Below are 18073 nucleotides of genomic sequence, written 5' to 3'. Positions count from 1 at the left end.
AATCATTTTGTTGCTGCACACATCTAATATGCACTTCCTAATAAATTCTAAAGTTCTATTTGATACTGGTGACTGTCATGATAGTCTATATCAAAAAATATTGGAACTTAATTAGCAGTTTTTTTAATTGAGCTATAGTTTATATACAACATTATATTGGTTTCAATACACGACATAGTGATTCAACAGTTATCTACATCATTAAATGCTCAGCCCAAATAGTGCAGTTACTACTATCTGTCAACACAGAAAGATACTATAATATTGTTGACTAATTCTTTATGCTGTACTTTTATCCCCATGACAAATTTGTATTATGATTGAGATTTTGTGCCTCTTTATCCTCTTCACCTATTTCACCCACCCACTCCATCCCATCCCCCCATGTTAGCCACCAGTTACTTCTCAGTGTCTGTGAGTCTACTCCTTTTTTGTCCATTTGTTTTGTTTTTGATTACATATAGAAGTGAAATCAGATGGTATTTTTTTTTCTCTGCCTGGCTTACTTCACTTAGCATAATCTCTCTAGGTCCATCCATGATGTTTCAAATGGTAAGATTTCTTTGCGGAGGCTGAATAATATTCCATTGTATATATATACCACATCTTCTTTATCCATTCACCTATTGATGGACACCTTGGTGGCTTCTGTATCCTGGCTACTGTAAATAATATAGCAATAACATAAGAGTGCATCTACCTTTTTGATTCAGTGATCTTGTTTTCTTCAGGTAAATTCCCAGAAATGGAATTACTGAGCTGTATGGTATTTCTATTTTTAGTTTTTTGAGCCACCTCCATACTGCTTTCTATAGTGGCTGTACCAATTGACATTCCCACCAACAGTATAGGAGGGTTCCCTTTTCTCCACATCCTTGCCAACACTTGTTATTTCTTTTCTTTTGGATAGGATGCTAACTGGTGTGAGGTGTTACACCATTGTGGTTTTGATTTGCATTTTCCTGATGATTAGCAAGCAATGTGGAACATTTTTTCATGTGCCTGTTGTCCATCTATATGTCTTCTTTGGAAAAGTGTGTTCAGGTCCTCTGCCCATTTTTTGATTGTGTTGTTATTTTGGTCTTGAGTTTTATGAGTTCTTCATATATTTTGAATACTTAATTAGTAGTTTTTGAACTGTTTGTTAATATTCATGAAAATGTAGCCCATGTTGAACCACAAAGGAAGAATTCACTGAAGCAGCATTTGTCAGCAGTGCTCCTTTAATATTTACTATTCACTTGTTCTCAGATGTGCACTGGGATAAGTGCTATGGTGTAAACAAAAGTGGAATGGTCCTTGTTTCCTTTGAAGTCCTTAAAGATTTATGACACAGCAAAGAACCATAATATAATGTAATCAGTGATATAATTAAATTATGCATAGGATGCTAAGGAGACCCAGATGAGGGCCCAGCTACTGAGAGCAGGTGACAATTGAAATGGGCTTTGATGGGTAAGTAAGAGTTTGCCGAGGACTGTCAAGGTTGAAGGAAAGTAAAGAATGATTTTTAGGTAGAGAGAATCCCATCTAAAGTGAGAGATGCTCTTGGTAACATTCAAATAATTTCAGTTCCACTTAACAAACATGCTAGAAAGTTTTGGCTAGATATGTTAAAATTATGGTTTTATAGATAAGATGCAAGGCACAACTATCACTTTTTTTTCCTTTTAAAGCCATTATTTCAAGGAGGGCATTTGTGGCAGAGACATGTCAACTAAACAATTTATGAAGCCATCCTATAACAAATACTTATGTATTCCTCCCACTGGATGCTAAACTGGATTCAAAGTTGAATTAAACATAATTCCTGCCTTTGGTGAGATCACAGTGGCATAGTGGAGCTAACACAGACATGCTGGTAAATAACTGTAAGCATAGAAGGAAAGTGATGAGAATTTTAAGACTGGGCAGAAGAAAGTAAAATGGAAGGTCAAAGGAGGGTAGATTGTTTTCCCACTGATAAAATCAGGGAGGGAAGAGGTGGCTTATATGCTAAAACACAAAGTCAGAGTATTTGGACATATCAAGTAGAGAGTCTTTTATTCCATTGTACCTTCACTGTAAAATTTCTTTTGAGGTGAAAATAATTTCTGCATTTGATATATACACACATATGAAATAAAAATTTTCCCTTGTGTATGGTTTCATTAAATAGCATAAAAATTATAGATTTATATCATCAGGAAAATGCTTGACTAAAAAAGATTCATTCACTCACTGTGCTTAGACAAGAGTTCTTTTTCGTATACCAGCAAGGAAAAATGGAGCTGTGGTAGATTAGTTAAAATATAATAATAATAATAATCCCTTAGGCATGAACTGCTCTGAGATTGTCCTTGTTTAGTCTTCAAAGCTTACTTGACTTTTAAACTTCTTGTAATTACACTGATCTTACAGGAATTAAGGCCATAGAAACTGCTCCCTTACTCTTGTCCTACTACCATGTATATTCCATATACATACACACACACATACATGCATACATATGTATGTTCATACATACATACAAGGGAGAGGAACTTTTGGAAGAAGAATTCTGAAGAAGAATAATGTAAAGTGAAAGGCATATTCAGTAGCTCAAACCAGTTACTTAGGGTTCTGGGGCCACCTGAACATCCCTTTTAAGAACCAGGCAGGAACAGTGCAGGCATGTGGGAGGGGAAAGCTTCCCAGATCTAGGCTGCCTATTTCCTTTACCTTGGGAAATTGTCACAGAACCAGAAGCCACTCTGAAGTTCAGACTATAGGATGGTGTCTTAGTCTGTTAGGGCTGCTTAACAAACAGTACCACAGATTGGGTGGTTTACAAACAGGATAAATTTCTTTCTCACAGTTTTGGAGATTGGACATCCAAGATCAGGGTGACAGCATGGTGGGATAAGACCCCCTTTTGGCTCACAGACTTCTCATTGTATCTTTCTATGGTGGAAGGGGCTATGGGACTCTGTGAGGTTTCCTCTGCAAGGAGAAATTATAAGTCCCATTCATGAGGATTCAATCCTTATGATGTCATTACCTCCCAAAGGCCCTAGTTCCTAATACCATCACCTTGGGATTTAGAATGTCAACATATGAATTCTGGGGGGACACAAACATTCAGATGATAACAAATAGATGTATGTGTCAAATAGAAAATGTAATACCAAAAGAAATGAAAGATAACCTTAGGAGACATATAAACTCTATGATATATCATTAACCTTTGATATCTCCCATGTGTCATATGTGTGTGTGTGTGTGTGTGTGTGTGTGTGAGCCAGTTGTTGGATAGGATTACTGGTCCCTATTCACTTCCAAATAGTAGAATTATATATCCATACTCTTGTCATGATCCCATGATGTATGGAGAGATCTTTTCCAGCCACAGCCTGTGGACTTGGCCATGCAAATTCATTTTGTCAGTAAGGTGTTAGTGGATATTTTGGAAGCAAAAGCTTTAAAAGTTCTTTCATTTTTGTATTCCTGGATTTCATCATGTGAGAAACATGTTTGAGATATCCAGTAGTCTAAGTAAGATGAGAGGTGCATGGAACAGACATGCACCCAATCCACAGTTTGGAGGCAAGCCTACTTGAGCCCAGCCTAGATCAGCCCAACCCCAGTCAACCTGCAGATATGTAAATATAAATAAATGGTTTATTGTTCATATCACAGTTTGGGGATGGTTTGTTATGCAATATTTTTGTGACATCTGACTGATACATTCATTCACTTATACCCATTAATTAACTCTGCGTAGATTTCCTCTCTTTCCTCAATTTGTTTGTAGTGGTGAGGTAGGAAGATAGAGCCACATTTTTTTATTTTGATGGGTTTTCATACTCTATAGAACATAAATGACTTCTTATTTTAAAGTCAGTTTTATCTGAAAATTAATTTTAACAGAGTAATTGACTTAATTAAGATAAAATGCAAATTACATGTTTTTATCTACAAGGGTCATATTATATATATGGTAAGAAAATTCTCATTACAATAGTAAACATGTACTGTGGATTTAAAATGGTTGCTACCCACTGAGATTTCTCAATCTCTGTTTGGAGTTTAGGATTATTTCTCATTAATAGTACACTCAAGGAGATTGGTTTCCAGCTGGCATCTCATTCTGATGCAGCTCAGATATTAGAGAAAAGGATGGGGTTAAAATGGTTGTATTTTTATCGTTTGATCAAGCCTTAACCAACAAACTCCCCCTCCTTTACTCCCACAAAAATCTTACTTTCTTGAGGCTGTGATAAATCTGTGACTACATTGTAGCATAAATAGGACGCTGCATCTTACAGTGCAAGAACATTTCCTAGGTCTTCTAGTGAAAGGGTGGTAACTGAGACATAATCCCTGCCTTTAGATAAAGGTTGAGTTGAGAAGAAAGCTATGTCATCGTTACTGAAAGAGTCCTGGTGCCTAAATAATAGCACATATGCTTAGAATGGAAGGTGTTATGTAGAACATTATGATATTTTAATGGTTTAAGATTTTATTCTGTCACCACACCACTTCCTAAGATCCCAGTGAAAACATCATGTAATTCATTGTCCTTAAACTATCTACAGAAATCTCCCAACCCAAAACTGAAAGGTAAATATAGAAAAATAAAAATTGATTTATCATAAGGAAACTAAACATCATTTATTCCCCTTTATGGAATAAGGGCTTCCTCATTCGAAAAGCTTCAGAATACATTTGCTTTTCTGCATTTTTTGAAGCCTAGCATGAGCCTATACTTTCCTCCTCTGATACTTCGTTGCTCGTGGTGCTAATCATGATATAGGGCATCTACACAGAAGTGCAATGCAGAAATAATAGACCAGGAAGGTTTACCCATGAGGTTCAGTGGCATCTCCAGCAGCTCATTCATGATCTAGAAGATTTCTTTCTCAAGGCTTCTCTGCTCCATTCCTTTCTAGCCTTCCCTTCCCTGTGTTCTCTAATGCAACATGTCTTCAAAGCATACGATAGGGAATACTTCTCTTATAATATACTTCAGGCAAAGAGGTGTTCTATGGTCCACTGAATAAGAAATGTGTATTAACTTTTTAAAGAACAGTGAAAAGTCCTAGAATAAAGAAACTTTTTCCAAGAATTTTTCATCACAGAAACTTTTTTTGTCCTCACGTGCACTAACCGTAACCATATGTATTGGATGGTACAGTGAACCAAGTCTTAGAAGGAACCAGTTTGGTTGCCTTAGTTGGTTTCTGAAGCCCCCCACTCTGGCACAGCCTTGAACCAGACCTCCTTAGGAAGCTCTAAGAGCCTATGTCAGACTGCTGTGGGATTACAGGGCACCCCCAGTTCAGTCAGTGCCTCCCCCTCCCTGAGCAGTGAACCAGGCTGTCGGTGCAGCAGGCACTATAACTCGTGTGCTCATTTCCCATTATTTTTACTCATGGTTAGCTTTTGTCCTTGAGAGGTGTGTTGTCTTTTAAAGTTGTTAGGTGCAGGTAGCCTGGTGTACAAAGTGTTTGTCCTGGCAGAAATATTAGAAGCAATCACCTAAGAACCTGGTTTCTCAACTGGGACTACTCCTCTAAGAATCAGGCCCACTGGGCTTCCTTTTCAATCATTAAATTATTACCACCATATTATTTGTTCTTGAATCTTATATTTATATAAAATCACATATTTTAACCACTGAATTAGCACCTTGAAAACTATATAAAGCACCTTTCGGCATGTTTCTTTAATCTGCTCTTAACTGGAAGAAATAAACCTGGAACCAAAAAGACCTATTGCTTTTCAATATTAACAAAGCAGGTTCTAGTTTTATAAAAGCCCATGCTGTCTGAATTATATATTCGTTTACATCACTTTTCATGACACTATTATATCCATTTCTTTAATCTTTATCTGAAAAGGAAAACATTGCCAGTGTCACTGAACTGCTGAATTTGCTGATCTGTCAAAAATATACCCATAAGTAGGAGGGGAAAAGGGTTGCTACAGGAATATTAACTCTGACTCACTTAACTTTTGCCAGTTTTAATCTCTGACTTATTATCACATTAAGGTACTTTTATATTGAGCAGGCAATAAAAAATGGCCATTTTTTGACATTTGTTTTCCGGTACGAGATTAATCTTTTACCTAAAGAAAATAGTTTTTTTCCTAAGTTCAGTCAGAGAGCAGCTTTTGCTTTCAGTGGTTACCTTCCTTCTTCTGCACCTTTTCCAGGGAATAGATTTCAGAAAACAAAGTGTGTCAATTACAAATGTTTTTAAATATTTTTTTCATTCAGGTCTTTAGTTAAAAATTATTTTAAAATGAATCAATATGTACTTCAGGTCAATGAAAGACATATTTAAAATACTGATTATTGAGCTAACTATAAAAAAATCTACATTTTAAAGTGTTCCTCCTTTGAAAGTAAATACCAATGTTCCTTACATTTAGTTCTATGAAACTTTTCTCCTACTTACTGTAACAATAACTTGCATTTGTCCTTTCTATATGAATGATATATAATATTAAGCTTAGGGTTAGTTCTCAGTAACCTGTAATATAATTCAGAACATTTTTAAAAATTTATCTGCTCTACAATCTCCGATTCTTTTTTGTTATTTGCCTATAGTCTCCAGATGGCAAGCAGTTTTAAGATATGATGTATTTGTAAATCACCAAGAGTTCTGCTAATTTCACCTATATATTAGGGGGAGTCCTTTACCATTTATTAAAATCATCATCCATGGATCACCGTTTACCTTTGCACATGCCTGCTCATCTCTTGTCGTCATCTTTTCTGACTCAAGTGCAATCTAAAATAAAATGCCTCCCAGCTGTTGGAATGAACCCTTATCCTCACTGTAGGGTGATAATCACATTCTGAATTTTATGTAATCCAATTGGCCAAAAATCTTTCATGCTTATAATAGCTACCCATGTTTTTTCAGAAGATTTTAAAAATTCAAAAAATTAAGTGTGTTGCAGGTGTCTTATCCTTTCATTGTTGTGAAAATTTATTTAGCTAGAACAAAAGTTTCATCACTTTAAATTCCTTAGAATTTACTTGGGCAAAATTTAACAGTACTTAAGCTTATTACAAAATATCCTGGCAGAATCGCCAGGTATGGCTTTTTGCTTTATACAATATTTTTTTATTCATTTCTTTTTTCTTAAAGCCCTTTTGTTTGAGTTTTGGCAATTGACAAAATGATTGCATGGGAAACATAACTCTTGCATAAAGTAAGCTGCTCACAACACAGACTAATTACACATTTGGGAGGCGAGTCAAAGACATCCAGAGCTAGCTTGTGCTGAGCCAAGAGCACAGCATTTAATGAAATGAAGACCATAAAAGGTTCAGCATGGATGCTGTCAGGTCTGACCTGGGCTTCTGGGAAATTGAACATTGGCCCTGTGGACTGGTGGATTCCCCCAGGCTTTGAAAATCTGGGTTATTACCACTTGCATGCGTGAATTAAGCACTGCTTTACAATACAAGAACATTTGTGATTCCAGAGATGGCCCCATTTGGAACACTCTTAAGTTAATAATATGGATGCCTCCCTAGTCATCTGTCTTCCTGCCTCTCTTTCCTCCCCTCATGCCAAGTAATTACTTTTGATATTTGTTTGATAAAAATGGTTAGTGTATCTGACAAGGTCAAACTCTGCAGAGTCCTCTGTTTCCTTTTTTCCTATTCTTAAACTCTTTTCTTTCCTCCCTAGATAATGCTGTGAATGAAACAGAAAGGCCCTCCCGTGTTGTACAATAAGCTTTTTGCCAGTTTTAATTCAGTGGAGACTGGCCATTTCATACTACAGTGTTTAGTACATAGTAGATGAATGATGAAAGTTTGTTGAATGACTGTGGTTTGCAAGGAGTGACTCTTGTTACTCAGACCAGAATGGACTGATCTCATTCTGAATTACAGTTGTGACAGGTTATTCCTTCTGCTTGGGAATAGAAATAGTACTTAATACAGAGAAAATAATGAGAGAATGGAGAAATAGAAAAAGGAACAGCTGAATGGAAGGGAGAAGGGGAATATGTATACGATGATAACAGAGTAATAGCTATAAGAACTTGAGTAAAGTTTGTGTGAAAGAGGGGAAAGGTTTAGTTAAGGCTAGAGATGGATAGACGAAAGCATCAAAATGGTTTATAAAATTAGGAAAGATAAGGCAGTTAGCATTTTATTTACCAGTTGCTTTTGCATTTCATTTCCTTTTTTAAAAAACATGGAATTAGATGAGGTAACTTAGAAAATGAGGACGAGAGAGTAGAGAAAAGGTCAGATGATTGATTTCTAGGACACTCTAGTATTTAGAGATGAGGAAGAATCGTAAAAGGGGATCGAAAAGCGATAGACAGTGAAGGGGGAGGTGAACTGTGAAAGAGTGGCCTCCTGGAACTAAAAAAGAAAGTATTTCAAGAAGTAGGGCTTGATTAACAGGGTCTAATCCTACTGTAGATGAAGAAAGATGAATGGTGAGAATTTACCATCAGATTTAGCAACATGGAAGTCACTGGGACTCTAAGAGGAGCTATAAAAATACTACCCCCCCATATATATATATTTATAGACTATCTATACATGTTATATGTTTAGTTTTAAAGAATAATACATATTTATATATTATATAGTGTAAATAGTATTAAAATATGTGTGTGTAAAAGTGTATGTTGTCATAGAGATTTACTATCTCTCTAGTCGGCAGTATAATAATATATTAAATGGTTCTTAAAACTTCATAACTTCCTTTTAAGAACATTTATCTTCTTACAATGATCAAAAACTGTTTGGAAAACACAGAAAAATTATAAAGAAGAAAATGATAGTCCATCTGCTAGTACCAGTACATAACCAAGTGTTTTTCTATGCAGACAGATGGGGCAGGAATGTGGACAGGCAGGTAGTAGGAAAATGGGTTGGTGTCCAAGTATGTGTAAAGAGTATATATGTTACATAATTGAAATGTACTGTATACAGTCTTTTATGCTTAATGCTATATCCTTACATAATTAAAAGTCCTTACTATTGTATGTATTTTAAAAGTCATAGCTATTTTATATAATTCTGTGATTCTTAATGAATAAAATGAACAAAACAGCATACTAATAAGCATAACCTAACAAACATCCCTTGATAAGCTGCATTTTTCTTCTGGATTTTATAGGTAAAAGGTAGCATTTTATATATGTGGCCAATGAAGTCAATACTTATCACTTTTCCTGCTCTCTTCATCCCACAAAGATCATATTTCTACCTCTGGAAAATTAGCTCCTGTATAACCAGAGATACAATTAAGTGCAGAATTCCCCAGTAGTTCATTCTGACCCAGTAAATGGTCAGTCAAGTGAACCTGTGAGCCTGAGACCTTAACTGTAGGTACCTGTGCTGGCACCCCTTCTTGGGACTTCGGGGCATATTAGCAGGCCGTGCTGCAGCCCTAAATACTTCTCTGGACCTTGGCTGCCTCAGACTTGACTCCACTTGGCAGTTGTTGGCTCAGAGCGTTGGTTTTCACCTGGATGTGATTTTGACGCATGGGACATTTGACAATGTCTGAAGGCATTTTGGGTTTTCATTAAGTGGGAAAGGAAGTATTACTAACATCTAGGAGATAGTAGCCAGGGATTCTGCATAGGACAATGCATAGGACAGCCACCCACAGAGAATTCAGGCCCCAAATGTCAGGCAGGCTGATGCTGAGAAAGCTTAAGTTGAAGATCCTGAAAGGCTGGATAGGCAGTTGCTAGGGCATGAGGCCTGGACATACACATTTGGGGCATTTGCGTATCTGTCCTGGGTCTGCCTCTAGGAACCTCAGGGGCTTTGTCTCTAGAGACATGGCCTCTAGTAGCAAAGAATAAGAAGTAATGAAAAGACAACAAATAAGTGAAAGAATCACAAGATTTCCCTTACTATGCCAGCCTTGCCTCTGGATGTTTTTTCCTCTGCATATCTGTGCATGGAAAAAGTAAGGGATATTCCCAACATAGTGTGGAAATGACTCTTGTCTGGAAAAAAAGAAATGCGAGGGGGAGTCCAAGGTCTGGATGTGCACACTGCCTTCAGACTCGTCCTGTCACTGCAGTCCTGCATTTGGGGCTTTCCTAAGGGCTTTTTACCTCTTTCCACCTTATCCTACAAAATGTTGTCGGGCAAGATTTGAGTTTCATTTTTAAAGTGACTATTTGAACCAAGATTATTGGAGGAAGGCATTCAGCATATAGATTTTTTTTGTGCATTAGGTAAAGGGACATTTATTTCTAACAGAGGAAATGGCTACATTAACTACCATAATGGCTTCCTTCATCATTGGGAAGTTTGCTCTCATTACAGACCACTAATTATGGCTTCAGCCTGGTACATTAGAAATATATAAAACACAACTTAGTTGGGTGGAGAATGTGGAATTGCACGGTGCCTTACTGTCATTGTAGGAATCTGTCTTGGAATTCCTTGGGCCTAGGCCAAGTCATGGTGGTTCACAGAAGCTGGGACACAATATAGCAGTTGAGAGTCTGACACAGGAACCACACTGTCTGGGCCCCACACAGCTCAAACACTGACAAGTCCTGTAGACTGTAAGCATGTTGTACTTAGCTGCTGTGTGCCTCAGCTTCCTCATCTGTAAAATGGGTGTGATGATCCTCATCGGTTATTGTGAAGAGTAAGTGTATGGATATGTGAAAAGTACTTAGAATAGAACCATTCAATTAGTGTGAGCCACTAGGTTGTTTATTATTAAATTTTTGGCTCTCAGATATCAGGGATTTAAAAAAGGTGACTTAACTTTAAAATGAAAAGATAACTACAATATCACCTGAGTTCTATTTTGTTTCTGCCACTTACATAGTAAATTAAAGGTATTAATGCAAATCCTGATTGTCAGTCTTAAGAATTAAATGCAGTTGCCAAAGGAAAACTGATTTGGTTATAGAATAAAGTGGTTAAAGTTACTACTCAAGCAAAACTTGTCCTGTGTCACTTTGTCCCTGGTAGTTAAAAATCCAGAAGAGTTTTCTAGTCTGTGTCTGAACTGGCGTTGACAAAGTTCTAGTAAGAACAGCTGTTCTTTATACTTTAATTCAGTGGAACTTTATTAGACTGAAATTAACCAAATCCCAGAGAGACCTGGAAACATAAATGATTATGAAATGTTATGGGTTCTAAATAGGGCATTTGAAAGACAAAGATGAAGGCTAACAATGTGCATTTGATATTTAACTCTAGCATTCCAGTGCAACAAAGGCAGCTAGTTTGAATCAAATAATGGGATTTGTCTCTTTGATAATAATACTTAAAAGAGCTAACCTATAATAGGTTTATTAAATTAAGCAATAAAGTTTCATTTCTTTGAAACTACCTATTGTCAGATCTCTACAGCTAATGTCATTTACAATGAAATTAAATGAAGGAACTATTTCTTTAAAGTTAGATGTGGGTTTTCTCTATTTTTTTAAGAGTGGAAAATGCCATGTCAGTGGATCTGGCTGTAATCTGACCTCTTAATCCTGTTTTAATTATGGGTTCCTTGCTACTTCTAATTTTATAGTTATTTTGTGACTGACATTCAGACATTCCCAGTAATTTTTAAAATAAGTAGTTTTTCATAAGAGTCCCTCAAAGTGACCTTAGGATGAGAGTCTGCAGACATAATTATAGAAAGGAAGGAACTACTGACCTAGAATGAGTTGATGGTTTCCAGGGCTATCTCATTTTCAAATTTTTCACTTCAACACTGTTCAGAGTTTCACATTTCTGCTAGCTTGAGAGGGATGTAGAAGGGGCACCTATAAAGAATGTCATGTGGACAGCACTTTCCTCCTTCCACTACTGTACCTTAGAAAATGCTAGGGACCCAATATGATCAACTACGTGCTTTTGCTTGGAAACACGAACGCTAAAATGTGTCCTTTGCTGCCATACTCTGTGTTTTTTTAGAACAGCTATGCTTGTGGCTAGGTGTCATTTTGTCAAAGAAGACACAAATATTATCATTTTTGTTTAGGTTCCACACTGATTGCCGAAAGTTATAAAACTCAAAGAAACAAACATGAAGGCATGCATTTTGACCAAATGAAATTTAATTCATTTGGTGAATTAAATGTCCAATGATATCCATTTCAAATTACATTTCTCCAGCTTTTTTTTCATTGCTCTGTATCCTATTGGCAATCTTTTTTCAATAACATTGTTTCCCATGGTAAATAATGTGTTTTAAATTATACAAGCTGAATATTTCCCCCAAATTTTGGCACATTTCTACCCAAAGCTCTGTTTCTTCATCTGCAAAATGAGGGTGTTAAGATCATATTATCTCTAAGGTCTTTCCTGGTGCCTAAGATTCCTAAGTAGTATCCAGCTTCTTTAATTATTGAGAATATTGTGCTGAATTTCCAAATACTTATGGGATGTTTCAAATGGCATGACTCTGCCTTACCAAACAATCCTCCCTATTGACCATTACCAAATACAATTCCCAAGACTCTTTCACCACTCCATGGACATGGCAGTAGCCTTTGCAGAGAGAGAAGACCAGCCGTTGCCAACCAGAAGCAAGATAGCTGTGAGAGGGCCAGCCATTCCATCTTACCAATTGCATCTGTGTTTGGCCATCTGAGTGTGGAAATATTAATCTGCTTTCTTCCCTTCACTCTTTTCATGTGCCCTTTCTCAACAGAAAGGAGAACTTGGCTGCTGCACACTCTCTCTGGAAAACACTGAACAGCTCACCTTCGAGATCCCTCTGAATGATTCAGGTTCTGCCGGTCTTGGCGTGAGCTTGAAAGGCAACAAATCTCGAGAAACTGGAACAGATTTGGGGATTTTTATCAAATCTGTCATCCACGGAGGTGCTGCTTTTAAGGTGGGTAGGAATGATGTTTACACGTCAGCGTGAAGACACTAGGGATGTGGCTGGTGTGCCTGGAGACTGGATGGAGAGAGCTCCTGAGGGCTTCACACCACAGAGGCCTTCTGCCACATGCATGAAATGTGTGAGAACAGATTTGGGCAACAGTTGTCTGCTTCCATACGTCAAGTAGTTAAATTCATTTCCAAGACACAGTTTTAAAAACCCATCAGGATAATATTCTTGCTTGCATTCTTTTCATTACTCTATTAAGATTCCTCTGAATTTGCAACCTGACAGAGTTGAATCTAAAAATACACAGTCAGAGAAACAAAACCAAAAACAAGTCAACATGGATGCAGCAAATAAGAAAATTGTTATTGCAAGAATGAAAGCTCAGTGGAGCCCAAGAGTGATTGTAGTACAAATTAAAGGTCATTTATCACATTGTGTCCACTTGAGATAACCATGCTGCTGGGAAGGCCTATTTGCCTTTGAGCTTGCAGAAGCTTATTCCTTTCCAGAAAAAAAGGAAAGAACATGATTCTGCCTTTTCACATCGAGGTGGGGAGTGTGATCACAGCTATTAACATAACATAATGATGAACTAGATCATCTGGGTTCAAATCCAACTTCACCACCATGTGCTCCAGCCAGCACATGCAACTTCAGGGCTAACTGAGTGGGAATACGGGCAAGGAATTTGACCTGCTGTGCTCTTAATTTTTCATCTGTAGATTGAGGATAATAATAATTCTTAATTTGTAGGGTTCTAAGGGTCATATAAATTAATACTTACAATGTAATTAAAGCAGTAAGTGATCATGCAGAAGGAAAGCATGTTTGTGCTTATCATCAGCTGCCCTCACCGTCATCATCTCTTGCCATGCAGTGAGACTTCTTCAGTTTGAATCCTGCCTTAACCACTCTCAGCCTCTGTGAATGAAGTTAACTGTCCTCAGTATGCCTCAGTTTCCTCATTTGTAAAATGAGTAAAATTAATAGTGCCCACCTCCTGGTGCTCTTATGAGAACTAAAAGAGACGATACATCTATAAGTGACTGTGATAAATTTTCAATAAATGTTAGCCACTTTAAAATAATCTTGGTATTAATAATGGGTGCCCTCTCCCACACAGAAGCTGAGAAGGCCTAGGTAGAGTTTACAGGAGCACCACTGGCCCTTACGTCCACTGTTGTTTCCGACCTAATGTGTTTCTGAGCTAATGTCTTTTTCCTTGGGAAATAAGAAATGCATTACGGATAGACAACTCTAATGCCCTCCTTAGATCAGTTAACTTTTGTTGCATAATATGTAATAACACAATTTCAGTAAAACGTATCAATAAGCCTTTATTTCTCTCATGTTTCCGCAGGACACTATAGGGGCCCTGATTCAGGCAGGTGTGTCTCTATCACACCACAGGTCTACAGGTCTGAGTGTGCCTCACATTTTTGACAGATTCCTTGGACCAGCAGCCTAGCTGGAGCATGCTCTTTTCACGCTCTGAAATGTCAGAGTGCCATTGCCAACAGCAGCGGGTAAAGCCACTTAAATTCTGGGCTCCAAACCCTGTCACACTGTCACTACATGCACACAATACATTCACATGGACACACACACATAGATGCGCACATCATCGGCCATAGCAAGTCATATGGGTGAATCTCAGGTCAAGGGTTGGGAAACCACAGTCCACCCATGTGGCTGTGACAAAGGTATCAGAAAAGGGACCGATCAGCTAACCGATGGAACCCTCCAGTCTAGCTCAGAAATGCAAAACTAGGAGCAGAGCAGAGGGCAGCATTAGTAATAACAAGAACAGTTAACATTTATTGTGCTTACTGATTAAAATATGCTAGACACCATGAAAAGTATTTGATGTGGATTCGCTGATTTTATTCTTTACGTTCATGCTGAATTATGATCATGCAATTTCATCATATGGAAATAGCAGATTAAAACAGTTACCACCTCTCCTATGGTCAAATAGCCAGGAATTGCATAAACTGAGATTTGAACCCAGGCAGTCTGACTGCAGATCCTATGCTCTGCAGCACTGCCAGGAAGGTTCTTTCATCTCATCCACTCATAGACCCACAGTCCGGGGGCTGTTGCCCTGAAGACATCTCGAATCATGCTTGTCATTCTGAGCCAAGCCGTGTAAGCATGCACTGTGTTTGAGGATGAGTCTTGGTCATGTTTGTGGATACCAGCTTGACACTATTCTTCTTATTCCTAATGGCAGCTCTATTTGCAGAATTTATTCCAAGTAAAATTGAAGCTGAAATGAATTTTTAGAAATTAAAAGCAAACATCTCTGCTTTTTTATGGGCAATAACTTCAAGCTCAAGCAGATATTGGAGAGCAGGTTTAATATGTATATCTATGTTTGTGTAAGTGAGCATCTCCTTACCTAAGCAATTTGTAAAAGGCCTGTTTCTGGTGGAAAGATTTCACTTTCCATTTATGTAAATTTCTTTCCTGACACCGGTCTGCTGAGTCAGTCGATCACACCATTAAAAACCTCTGGACAACATATTTATAGCTGATCTTAAACAGTAAGAGGCATCAGTCATGAATTTAGCCTTACTGTGAATGTTTAGTACCCATTTGTCTTGTTTACTTTTTGCAGCATAAAGGTTAGCACACCAGAAATCTGATTAACCAGGATAAAATTTTGTTTCTGTTCTCCTGATGTCCCAATAATCCACGGTTACTCCTTAGAAAATTGCCACCTGTTCTGTGATTCAGGATTATGTTTTACAAAAATTGTTTTGAGACTTTGTTCCTGTTCCTGTTCAGAAGATACAGACGTTCAGACTGCAATGTCCCTGGGGCGGAGGGGAGATAAGTGTAGGGAACATTCCCTTTAGCATCTGGCAATGGGATTTTTACCTGAAATCAACAAAATCTTTCTGCAAGAGCCCAGTCTTTTTCTCCTGGCCCTTCCTACCACTGATTAGTTCTCAGGGTGTTTTCACCTTTAGAGAAGATGGATTTTTGAAAACTAAACTACTTTGAAAAGTGTGACCAAATTCTTCCTGTGGTTTCTGCGTGCGGTAGTCTCCTGGGGGTTTCTGTAGGTATAAACAAAGATAGGCTACTTCTTGCCAGATGTTAAACCCCTGAATGGCTGTGACTATTATCAAGGGCCTCTTTTTTTTTCCTTTCCCCCCACCTTCCCTCTCAGGCTACTGCTTTCTATCATTTCGTCTCTTAATCTGAATTATTTGTAATGAAGATGTACACCTCTGCTTGAAAATAAGAGCATGCAGCTACTCTAGGATTCTCTCTTGGAGGTAAATCTGTCACTCACTCTAAGGGCAAACAAAATTTTTCTCTATTCAGAATCATTCAAATGCTTAATATGATCGAAATATTTACATTCTAGTCTGTCTGTCAAGAGGTAAAGTCCAGAAACTCTTCCCTGCTCATGTTAGGTAACATTTGCCATTTCAGACTGCTTTAGCCTGTGGAGTTCCTTGTGGCCCCTCTCACATCACTTTGAGTCCTGCTGTTCAATATACAAAGGGACCATGGACAGTTATAGCCAACTATGGCGGAGCACTGATGCTAATATTCTTAAACAGTAGCATCCATCACGTGTTTGTGGCTTCATTTTCATTATCATTCTTCCTGGGCATGTGCTCCTGAAGGACAATGGAATTGCTTCCAGAACCAGAATACACTCGATGTAGGTATACATGTTAGCTTCTCACAAACCGATAACTGAGTAGAATGAAGTTAGGATGTTCATGAGGATGCTTTTCTAAAATTTCACTTTCGTGTTTGGAATTCAAAGTGAATATATTGTTGTTGCTCCTGTTAAATGAAAAGAAATATTGGTCCTGGTTGCAGTTAGAAAAAAAAAAAAACCTTGAGAAAAATACTCTCCTTTCCCAAAATCCACATAAAAATTAGCCTTTCCTTTTCTGCAGGGAAGCACACATAACATCTTGATGATCAGTTTGAAGACCTTCAGTATTTTCATCCTCATTTGCTAAATATTTTGAATTGAGAGCAGTGGCTTTCTTTTGCTGTGCTTTTTGAAACTGAGTTAACTGAATTTTTTAAAGAGAAACTGCATTTTTATATCTGTCCATTATACTAACTTAAACCACTTATTTCTCTTAGTTTTCTACCTTAAAAAATGAATTATGTTTACAAAAAATGTATTAACTAGAATAGTGATTTTTTTAAAACTGAGGTAGAATATTAATATGCCATAGGAAGAATAAAAATTTCATATGGCATCTGGCATACTAATTCTGAATGACAATTTTTATTTGAATATGCTGACTTTAGGATAGGAATGTGTCCTATCAGAACCTTGAAATAATAAGGTAAAAATTAAAATTTAAAGGGAATTTTTGCTAAGGGAAAAAAATGTCATGTATCAGGTAGATTATTTAAGGACTCTAAATAGAATGAATTTAAGAATGCCTGTTATTCTCTAGAAAATTAATTAGCCAGGTTTGTGCTTAATAAATACTACTTGATGATGATGAAATTAAATGAAAGAAAAATGCCTGACACAGCTAATTGCAAATGCATGCACTCAGAATATGAAATAGACATAATTTAAGTAATTTAATTCTGTGTACTTAGGAAATTTGGAATACTCCCTCTGAGAGATGCAGAATTTCTTAGTCTACACTATTTAGTAATGGGCAAAAGAAAATTTTATCTAATACGAGCAATCCTCCTTTTTTAAAATGATTCAAATAAGAATTTTTGGAGAGAATATATACAGTTCTAGAATCTCTATAAACATGGTTCATGTTCCTGAGTCTCCATGTCTCTTCATAATGTGGAACATTTAACAGCATCCAAGCTACTTAACAGGAGTATGGTAGGGGTTCCCAGCTGAGTTATTTCCACTTCCATCTCTGCTGGTATCTATAAATCATGTGGCAGATTTATAATTGATTAATTCAAAGGAACACAAAAGGGACAACTTTTTAAGGAGCACTAATGTTAAATGATTTTGTCAACTATCCCTTTTTCATAAAACTGGTAATGTTTTCTACTGATGGAGAACCACAAAGATCATGACCAGTAGTCATGTCTTCTCAGCTTTTACCTCTGACAGAAGGACATTCAGTCTTAGTATATAAAGAGCTCCATGGCACATCTTCAACTCTTAGATGCAAAACTCTAACATTTCATCCTAACCACAAAAATGTTATACATTTTAGGGAAAACTAAAAGCAGGAATTTTGCCTGGAAAAATTCATAATCACTCTATAGGCCAATAAGAATTT

General features: G+C 37.2%; 1 protein-coding gene across 6 annotated transcripts in view; it reads left to right on the top strand.

The window, feature by feature from the left end:
- The window catches only part of PARD3B (par-3 family cell polarity regulator beta), a 985497-nt gene that overhangs the window by 569898 nt on the left and 397526 nt on the right, over window positions 1-18073 (top strand). For 5 of the 6 annotated variants that reach the window (XM_057503666.1, XM_036928150.2, XM_036928149.2 and 2 more), the window contains one exon: window positions 12636-12821. The exons of the other annotated variant lie outside the window; for it this stretch is intronic. In XM_057503666.1, coding sequence (XP_057359649.1) covers window positions 12636-12821 — 186 coding nt within the window. The remainder of the gene's footprint in view (window positions 1-12635; window positions 12822-18073) is intronic. 6 annotated transcript variants of the gene reach the window in all.

The sequence above is a fragment of the Manis pentadactyla genome, chromosome 6 (genome assembly GCF_030020395.1).
Source record: "Manis pentadactyla isolate mManPen7 chromosome 6, mManPen7.hap1, whole genome shotgun sequence".
Lineage (NCBI taxonomy): Eukaryota > Metazoa > Chordata > Mammalia > Pholidota > Manidae > Manis > Manis pentadactyla.
This window is presented reverse-complemented; position numbering and strand designations above follow the sequence as displayed.